The sequence below is a fragment of the Genypterus blacodes genome, unplaced genomic scaffold (genome assembly GCF_046128005.1).
Source record: "Genypterus blacodes isolate CSIRO-AG114 ecotype Tasmania unplaced genomic scaffold, CSIRO-AGI_Gbla_v1 ptg000251l_1, whole genome shotgun sequence".
In the NCBI taxonomy this organism is placed as follows: Eukaryota; Metazoa; Chordata; class Actinopteri; order Ophidiiformes; family Ophidiidae; genus Genypterus; species Genypterus blacodes.
This window is the reverse complement of record NW_027467047.1, coordinates 40,001-50,000: the sequence shown is the minus strand read 5'-3', so window position 1 is coordinate 50,000 and position 10,000 is coordinate 40,001. Positions and strand designations below refer to the sequence as shown.

Here is a 10,000-nt window from a genome sequence, read left to right as displayed (position 1 = left end):
TTGTTTTGTAAAATGTGAAATGAATAAATTATTGAGCAACTTTGGCAATCTTCTCTGGAATGTTTCTTGGTTGAGAGTGAGTGTGAGGATCTGTGTCCTCACACACACACACACACACACACACACACACACACACACACACTCTCCACCCCCGTCTGACCACACAACAGAGTTGGGTCATGAAATAAGATCCTTGGGTGAATAAGAGAATAAAGACAGCAGGAGGGGAGGAGGGGAGTTCACTCTGTGGGTTCAATCTACCCTCTGCTGGTTTCATCCTAGTCCTGGTCCAGCTCTGGGCGTGCCCCCAGGTCCTGGTCCTGGTCCAGCTCTGGGCGTGTCCCCAGGTCCTGCAGAGCTCGGTATGAACCCTGAGTATCTTTAGACGCTCTGGGCAGAGAAACAAAGTGAGAACATTCCACCCTGCTGCTGCTCTGCCATTAAAGCTGCACGCTGCTCCTCATGTGGTTCTGTCAGAGACCCAGAACCTCCTGCTCCTTCTGTCAGAGACCCAGAACCTCCTGCTCCTTCTGTCAGAGACCCAGAACCTCCTGCTCCTTCTGTCAGAGACCCAGAACCTCCTGCTCCTTCTGTCAGAGACCCAGAACCTCCTGCTCAGCGCTCATAACCCTTGGCCCCGCCCACCTGACCTTTCTGTTTGACAGTTGTGGGTTCAAGTCCTGTGTCTGGCCTCCTCTTCCTCCTCATCCTCCTCTTTTTCCTCTTCCTCCCACTCCTCTTGCTCCTCCTCCTCCTCCTCCCTGTGACACACACTCCATAAATATCTGCTCCTTCCCTGCAGTGTGTCTGAGGCGGGACGTGGCCCCCCTCTCCCTGTAGTTAGAGACGCACCAGGCTCCACCACAGCACTGTGTGTGTGTGTGTGTGTGTGTGTTAGGTCAGGTTACAGTCACACTGTCCAGAGGGGAAAAGAAAGCAGAAGAGAAAACTATAGAACACTACAGTGTATCATCCATACCTCCACCCAGGTCGAGCCTTCATACAGCAGAACAGCAAGAGAAAATAAACTCAGAGAAAAGTTACATCATCAAAACAACGTGAGAGTCCAGAGGCTTAAACAGGAAGTGAGTCGGGTGATGACGTGTTTACATGCTGACAGGAAGTAGAAGATAGTTGATGATTACAGAGGAGGTTTGAAGGCACACGAAGGAGGACCTGAAGGAGGACTGCAGGGTTTCTGACTTCTCACTGGCAAGTAAGGATTCAGCATCACCATGGTTACAGAAAGAGCAGCCTTGTGTTCCATATGAGACCTTCCATCTGCACACAACTTGGTTGTGCTCTGGAGGTCGAATCATCATCTTGTCATCCCAGCTTCTCACAGGAGGAGACTACACACACACACACACAAACACACACACACACACACACACACACACACAGAGTTGATGTGTGATTTGTAGTTTCAGTCTAAAATGTTGATTGCAGGAACGTTAATGAACCTCAAGTCAGAGATGATACAATGAAAAGACAATGGAGCCTGTGTGTGTGTGTGTGTGTGTGTGTGTGTGTGGTCTCCTCCTCCAGGTGAGTCAAACAAAGACTTTTTTGTTTTACTGTGGGCAGATCAGATCATAAAAGCAAAGAGAAGGACAGAAGGTTTCTCTCTTTCTATGCATGAATACATTCATCACACAGAGACACGTCTCACTGACACGGCTCACTGACACGTCTCACTGACACGGCTCACTGACACGTCTCACTGACACGGCTCACTGACACGGCTCACTGACACGGCTCACTGACACGTCTCACTGACACGGCTCACTGACACGTCTCACTGACACGGCTCACTGACACGGCTCACTGACACGTCTCACTGACACGGCTCACTGACACGGCTCACTGACACGGCTCACTGACACGTCTCACTGACACGTCTCACTGACACGTCTCACTGACACGGCTCACTGACACGTCTCACTGACACGTCTCACTGACACGGCTCACTGACACGGCTCACTGACACGGCTCACTGACACGGCTCACTGACACGGCTCACTGACACGTCTCACTGACACGTCTCACTGACACGTCTCACTGACACGTCTCACTGACACGGCTCACTGACACGTCTCACTGACACGGCTCACTGACACGGCTCACTGACACGTCTCACTGACACGGCTCACTGACACGTCTCACTGACACGGCTCACTGACACGGCTCACTGACACGGCTCACTGACACGTCTCACTGACACGGCTCACTGACACGGCTCACTGACACGTCCACACAGAACTTTGAGAAAACAAAACTCAAAAAAAGCAAAAGTAACTCCACAACAACATGAAGAGAGCGAGAGAGAGACACACACACACACACATATGCGCACACACATACACACACTGACTGTCTCAGCCAATCAAAAGTCATTGTAACTCGATTGGATGGAGGAACATCCAGCTGGAACATGGCTGTAACTTCATAACAGCTCCATCTAGTGGCTTCTGTTTCAATTACTGAGGATTTCGTTAACTCTCTCTCTCTCCCGCTCTCTCTCCCTCTCCCTTTCCCTGTCCCTTTCCCTGTCCCTCTGTCTCTCCCTCTCTCTCTCTCTCCCTCTCCCTCTCCCTCTCCCTCTCTCTCTCTCTCTCTCTCTCTCTCTCTCTCTCTCTCTCTCCAGCTTTGAGTAGCTCTGCTAAAGGCCTTAGATCGTTCCTCCACTAGAGGGCTCTAGTTGTCTGGACTATGCCCCCCCCCCCCCCCCATCTCTTCTATTTGCTGATGGTAAAGCGCCACCTAGTGGCCAGTGTAGGTTAGACAGAAGAAAGAAAGAAGCGTCTCACTGGGTTGTTATTTTCTACATACATCACCTGACACGGGTTAGGAAACACACAACATGCAGACACCATGAAACACACGGTCCGTACACAAGCTGATGATGATGGAGAGATGCAGAGTGAGGGGGGGCTGCCCTTTGCAGGCTCCCAGGGGCAATCTGGGGGTTCAGTGCCTTGCTCAAGGGCTCACCTCGGCAGTGCCCAGGAGATGCGCTGGCATCCCTCCAGCTACCAGCCCATCTTCCATTGTTTTGGTCCTCGTGAGATCTGAACCGGTGACCCTTCAGCTTCCAGCCAAGTCCACTGCAGACTGAGCCACTCCCCTGCTCCCATACCGGGAGTCCAACCCAGGGCGCCAGGGTGAAAACCAGGAATCCTAACCATAGACCATATGGGACCGTCTTACAGTCATTATTTCAGGGAATGTGGAAGTCCCCTTAATCATCCCCCTGATAAATCCTCCTTACAAATCATAATTCTTGTATTAAAGCGGGTCAACGCATTAAAAACAGCATGACTTTTTTTGACGTTTATATGTGAGTGCTGACTGACTGAGTGCTGACTGGAGTTTGAGACCGGAGACTTCCTGCTCTGGCTCTGCCCATGTTTGTGTTTGTGTAAACTCACTCTGACTTCTTGAGTCTAACCTGTGATTGTTCCTCTAAAAGCAGCACAAAGTGACGTTAAAGCCAAACTGGCTTTAATTTCCACAGCTGTCGCTTCATTTTTACTGTGTAAACTCATTTTTCAGTACTTAAACATCTGGACTCCTTCAGCACATGTGGCCCCTGGGAGTCGGTCTGGCCTCAGCCTGGCTGCTTCAACATGGAACTTATCATGTTGGGATATCACAGAACACAAGCGGTGCAGTCTGCAGACAAACACAGGACTACACAGTGTTTAGAGACCTTAAAGACGGAGAATGGCATGGATCTTGCTGACCTGTAGATCTGGTACCTGTCTGTCCTCTCTGGTCTGAGTGCTGACTCCCAAAATACAGGAGTTAGAGCCTGTTCACCCTCTGCTCTGTGTGAGCCTGCTGAAGGGGTTAAGGGTCACACATACACAACAGGGGAGCGTCTGAACACATCTGTGATACTTTAACAGGAACATAGCAGCATAACACCATGATTGATCATCTGTGCTGAGGGGAATCACTCACTTAGCCCCGGACAGTTTCATTTGGTTTATTATTTAAAATACCAAGTGTTCTATAACGTATGGACCAAAGAAGAAAGATGGCTGCTGGTACAGAGAGAGGTCAGTGGGGTGAGTAGGGAGGTCAGATTATAAAGGTGACATGTTGAGCTTCTTCTTATTGATGAAGATGTGGAATGTCATGAAATATTCAAATATTTGTTCTAAAAAAAGTACTTGAATCCTTTAAACAGTATTTGATGGCAAAGTGACTGCAGTGACCCGACTCAGCATGACAGCACGGTGCAGTGAGGAGACGCACAGACAAACACACACTTCCTTACTGACAGGAAAAGTACCAATCGAGCCCGGAACACGCCGTCCCAAGTGTCCCCTACAGACGTGACGCTGCCACGACCTCCTGGACCCTGAGGGATCCAGAACAAGCACCTCACCGGGCCTGACGGGGGAAACCCAATCAATCCTCAAACTTCATAACACCCTCAAAGCCGTGGTAGGTGAAGGGGGGGGGCTGGGGGCCGCAGCCCTCCTGAGCCCAGCACGCCATCCTGTTGGTGTCACAGCTCTGCTCGCCGCCCGGCTTGAAGTAAACGCTGTCAGGGGACTGGATGGACGGATCCTCGTCAAAGTAGTTGTGGGGGCGCAGGATGACCCCGCCCCCGTTTCCAACGGTCACAGTGTTGGGGATGTCCTCGGCGTGAGGAATGTGGAGGAAGCCTGTGGTCACCCAGGCAACCAGGTCCTAAGGAGATCATGGTACACACCACAGTTTAAACTATAGGGAGCTGGAACCATGTATCGCTATGACAACACAACTGTGTATGTAACCTTAGGAAAATAAGGGAGTATGATGTTAAAGTAGTTTATATAGTAATAATATAAGTTGTGTATTGGTTGGTTACCTGTTGAATGTATTTAATTGTTGCCTATTTCATTGATATTGATGATGTCATAATTTGGTTTGCATAACTACAGAAACAAAAAGGACTCATTTATAAATGATATATTCAAGTTTAACTGAATGTAACTGACTGAGTATAGTGACTGTAGCTTCAGGGGGGGAATAAGGGCCTACATGTCACACACACACACACACACACACACCTCGCCCTCAATGTTTTCGTCGTCCTCGATGTATTTGCTGAAGTCAACAGCTGGAGTCCAGATGTTGTTCTGGCTGAACAGACTGCTGCTGCTCTGCTCAGAGTCTTTCTGCTTGGTGATTGCCACTTTATACCTAGAGGGAGACGGACAGAGACAGAGAGACAGAGAGACAGAGACACAGAGACACAGAGACACAGACACATGGACACAGGAGACGGGTGAGCAAAGAACGAAGGGGGAAACCTTTCTCTCTCACTGAACAGGTGACTCGCACTGATGATGTCAAACTGCAGCTAATTAGGATGAGCGGCTGCTACACATGGATAAGATAAGATAAGATAAGATAAGATAAGATAAGATAAGATAAGATAAGATAAGATAAGATAAGATAAGATAAGATAAGATAAGATAAGATAAGATAAGATAAGATGTAACAGTGACAGAGGGACAGTGCAGAATGAAACTAGAACCAGAAACGAGAAATCACCAAACTAGTGCAATATAGAAAACATGCAAGAGTGCATGCAGATACCTAGTTCAACATAATAAGTACACACAATAAGGGTATGAAGTAAACACAATCAGAGAACAGTCCAGTCCAACAGCACAAATACATTAGGAGGACAAGGGTACAAGTGCAGATGTGCATCTGGCAATATAACTACAGCGAGGAAGATGAAGGGTCTCTAGGGGTCTCTGCTCAGGTTGAGCAGTCTCACTCAGTCTCACTCTCTCTCTCTCTCTCCCTCCCTCTCTCTCTCCCCCTCCTCCCCCCTCACCTGGCCCAGGACATGGATCTCTCCTCAGGCTGGCTCTCTGGTAGGTGGTCCCCAGTGAAGCTGAAGACCTGCAGCCTGTAGGAGCGCTGATGACCCCAACGGTTTTTCTGATCACTGGCGATGTGGAGGTACCGAGGAGTTTTGGTGTCAAAACGAAGAGCCGCCTCCTGTGAAGACGTTGAGACATTTTCAGCTTCACACTTAAACTCAAAAGCAACAAAACAAATTCCTTCTTGAGTCTTTGGTTACCAAGCTCCCCTTACCCAGAAGTAAGATCTTCACAGGCCACAAGAACAGAGAGGGAGAACCATGAGGACAGAGTTAGATAGTAGTGAAAGCAGTCAGCTGGCGGTGAAGGTGGCGACATCACGGTCTGATTATGCAATCATGGAGAACAGAGCAGCTGGAGCGAGCGGCTGAAGCCACTGCTTCACGTCGGGCTCAGACCCTATTTCTAACATACACACTAGACTTGGGCCTTGCATCATACGTGTGGCAGAATGAGGGAACGACTCTCAATGGAACATCAACATGTGGAGCCAAACAAGCTTTTATCCACTTAGAATCAGGTTCCACTTTTTAAACTCTCTGCTCTGTGGGACTCAGAGGTTACAGGTGTAGGTTCATACCTTCAGACCTGGTTCATGATCTAAAGAAGTCCCACGCTGAAGCAGATTTAGATTTGAGGTCAAACATAAACGCACAGTTAGGTTACAAGTGGCTAAGTGATGAAGAAATACAAACCTGTTCTGTTCTGAGTTGTTTCTCCACCAGATGAGGAATTGCTGCCTTGCGCTCAGGCATCCAGGGCAGAGATATGTTCACATACTCCATGTCTTTGGTCTGAAACACATTCTTCACTCCTGCACAGAATCAGGACTCAAATCAACTCCAACTCCAACTCCAACTCAAACTCAAACGATAAATAAATGTATAAGAATGTCTTCAGACTGCAGAAGGTTCCAGAACTCACCCAGCACGTCCAGGTCCACTTTGAAGTTGATGAAGTGGGTGTGGATGTTACCCAGCACATTTTCCGCGACCTGGTGTCCGTACCTCTGGCCGCCCTGGTGCAGGTGAGAGGCTGAGATGTATCCGGTGGCGTGGACTTTGGCCTCCACCGAGCCGCTCTGGTAGAAGATGAAGTCCCACATGTAGTCATAGTTACCGATGGCCGTGATGGTACGGAACACCAAGGCGCTGTTTGCCATTCCTCCGTAACTGTGGTGGAAAAAATCAGAAAAGTGCCTGCGGAGCGGTTGGCCCAGGTTGTGCTCAAAGATGCAGATGGAGTTCCTGAATCGGATGGGAGCCGGGACATCGATGTAGCGATAAGTGTCCACGTACACGGCCTCGTAGGGGCAGTCCACTCCACGCACCAGCTCGTGTGCAAATCTCCCAATCCCGATGCTGGAGTCCAGGAATTTGGTCATCATGAGGCAGGGCGTGGCCGAGCCGTACACAGACATGGCCTCCTGCACGCTCAGCTCGTACGCAATCCTCTCTTCTCTGAAACGAACATCAAACACCCGCATACCTGAAAGAGAGACAAGCGTGGGTTTGTAAAGGCGGGGGTTTGGGGTTCATGCATATGAATGTTAGGCTGTGCTAATGTGAAGGGAGGAGACAATGTGAACTTGTCATCATGGTACTTCCTGTACAGGGGGGACTCCAGATCTAACACTGCTCACCCTCGTGTCAAAGGTCACTGCATCATCAGTGTGCTACAGCATGTTAGCCAAAGGAGAGAGTGTTTAAGGAGTCTGGAGATGCTGAGGTCAGCTTCAGGTCCTGACCAGAGTCCAGGTACTGGAGGAGCAGCAGTCTCTATCTGTGTGTGTGTCTCTCTCTCTCTCTCTCTCTCTCTCTCTCTGTCTCTATCTCTCTGTCTCTCTATCTCTCTCTCTGTCTGTCTGTCTCTCTCTCTCTCTCTCTGTCCCTCTCTCTCTCTCTCTCTCTCTCTCTCTCTCTCTCTCTCTCCCTCTCTCTCTCTCTCCCTCTCTCTCTCCCCCTGTCTGTCTCTCTCTCTCTCTCCCTCTCTCCCTCTCTCTGTCTCTCTCCCTCTCGCTGTCTCTCTCCCTCTCTCTCTCCCCCTGTCTGTCTCTCTCTCTCTCTCCCTCTCTCCCTCTCTCTGTCTCTCTCCCTCTCGCTGTCTCTCTCCCTCTCTCTCTCCCCCCGTCTCTCTCTTCCCCTGTCTCTCTCTTTCTCCCTCTCTCCCTCTCTCTCTCTCTCTCCCTCTCTCTCTCTCTCTCTCTCTCTCTCTCTCTCTCTCTCTCCCTCTCCCTCTCTCCCTCTCTCTCTCTCTCTCTCTCTCCCTCTCTCCCTCTCTCTCTCTCTCTCTCTCTCTCTGTCTCTCTCTCTCTGTCGCTCTCTCTCTCTCTCTCTCTCTCTCTCTCTCTCTCTCTCTCTCCCTCTCTCTCTCTCTCTCTCTCTCTCTCTCTCTCTCTCTCTCTCTCTCTCTGTCCCTCTCTCTCTCTCTCTATCTCTCTCTCTCCCTGACCGCAGCAATACAAAGACAAACAAAAGACAATAACACAGCTAGAGGGCGCCAAAAACCACATGGTGCAGCTTTAAGAAAGGTCCTGGTCTTTGGACCTGCGTACCTGTGAGGGAGCTCAGGCCGAAGCTGAAGCTCCAGTCCAGGTAGAGGACTTGGTTGTTCTTGACGCTGAATCGCTTTCCCTCTGGGTAGAACTGCTGCGGGGGGAGCTGCAGCGAGCTACGCCGCGGCTTCAGGGAGCCGTAGTCTGGGGTCTTCTTGTAAACGATCTTCTTCAGGTTGCCAGCATCATATTGAACCTTCAGATCCTCCACTGAGGAAAAGTACCGATCATTGTAAAACGCTCGCTCCACCTTCCAGTCTGATGCATTGACACTTTGGTGGTTGACCAGAACCTCAAAGCCCACAGGGTGGATGTACATCCCGCTCATGTCCCTGAAGAAACTGATCCAGGTGTTTCTGTCTCCAGATCTGACTCCTCTGGGCATCTGCTCAAAGGGATTCAGCACCTTCTTCTGATCCACGTCAAAGCTCTCCTTCAACAGCCGCTCCAGCTTGGAGAACACCTCATCCTTCAGGAAGGTGAAGAGTAAGGCGTATTCCCCCACAGTGACCGGACGTGCATTCATGGGAAGCTCTGTCTTGTATCTTTCCACGGTGACGTCTCTGAGGTAGGTCGGGTTCGGGAGAGGACCCACTACGTATTCTTTAATGTGGCCTGGTGTGCCGTGGAACACCACAGCTGTGGCCTCCCTCACCGGCTTCTGGGAGCTTTTCCCATCCAGGTAGCTCAGTGCCTCGGCTTTCCTGGGCAGCGACAGGTCGATGAGGAACAGGAAGTTTTGGGAGGGTTTGGTGATCTGGCTGATGGAGATGTTCAAGTGCTTCTGCTTCACTAAGTACTGCTGGACCTGAGGACACATGGAGAAGTAAAGGAATACATTACTATGAAGTTCTATAAAAAATTAAAGGATTTACTTTAAGGAATTAATCATTCACACAACATGAACTCTCTGAGAGAGAGAGAGAGAGAGAGAGAGAGAGAGAGAGAGGGCGGGCAGAGAGACATTACATTACATTACGGTCATTTGGCAGACGCTTTTATCCAAAGCGACTTACATTACATTTACATTACCACCCTTCGCAGAGGGGGGAGCAATTGAGGGTTCGGTGCCTTGCTCAGGGGCACCTCGGCAGGGGCTCGAATCGGCCACCCTCCGGTTCCCAAGCGGAAGCACTACCCACTGAGCTACTGCCTCCCCACGAGGGCAGAGAGAGAGAGAGAGAGAGAGACAGAGGGCAGAGAGAGAGGGGGGCAGAGAGAGAGAAAGAGGGAGGGCAGAGAGAGAGAGAGAGAGAGAGAGAGAGAGAGCCAGAGAGAGGAGGGGGCAGAGAGAGAGCCAGAGAGACAAAGAGAGAGAGAGAGAAGGAGGGAGAGAGAGGGGGGTCCAGATTCCTCCTCCTCCCCCTCTTTCATTTTTTCTCTCTCTCTTCTTTCACAGAGTAAGTTCATTATGAAAAACACATTAAACAGAAAAGTTCAAGTTTCTGCGTCCTGAGCGCGTGTGCGTCAAACTAACTAACGCCTTGTTGTGATATGGAAGTATGTTATGGCGTGTGTGTGTGTGTGTGTGTGTGTGTGTGTGTGTGCTCTG

The 10,000-nt window shown here is 50.0% G+C and overlaps 2 protein-coding genes across 3 annotated transcripts in view; one reads left to right on the top strand and one right to left on the bottom strand.

Moving 5' to 3' along the window:
- Positions 1–51, top strand: part of LOC143016909 (ADP-ribosylation factor-like protein 4D) — a 2,859-nt gene extending 2,808 nt beyond the window's left edge. For both annotated transcript variants that reach the window (XM_076171480.1, XM_076171479.1), the window contains exon 3: positions 1–51. This exon is cut by the window's left edge and continues 535 nt beyond it. The gene's annotated coding sequence lies outside the window, so the exon portion shown is untranslated.
- Positions 52–3,977: 3,926 nt separating this feature from the next.
- Positions 3,978–10,000, bottom strand: part of aoc2 (amine oxidase copper containing 2) — a 6,302-nt gene continuing 279 nt past the window's right edge. Inside the window, exons 2-7 of the mRNA XM_076171477.1 lie at positions 8,449–9,256; positions 6,819–7,382; positions 6,590–6,708; positions 5,846–6,012; positions 5,067–5,199; positions 3,978–4,704 (exon numbers count right to left, since the gene is read on the bottom strand). Coding sequence (XP_076027592.1) covers positions 4,420–4,704; positions 5,067–5,199; positions 5,846–6,012; positions 6,590–6,708; positions 6,819–7,382; positions 8,449–9,256 — 2,076 coding nt within the window. The 3' untranslated portion in view covers positions 3,978–4,419. The remainder of the gene's footprint in view (positions 4,705–5,066; positions 5,200–5,845; positions 6,013–6,589; positions 6,709–6,818; positions 7,383–8,448; positions 9,257–10,000) is intronic.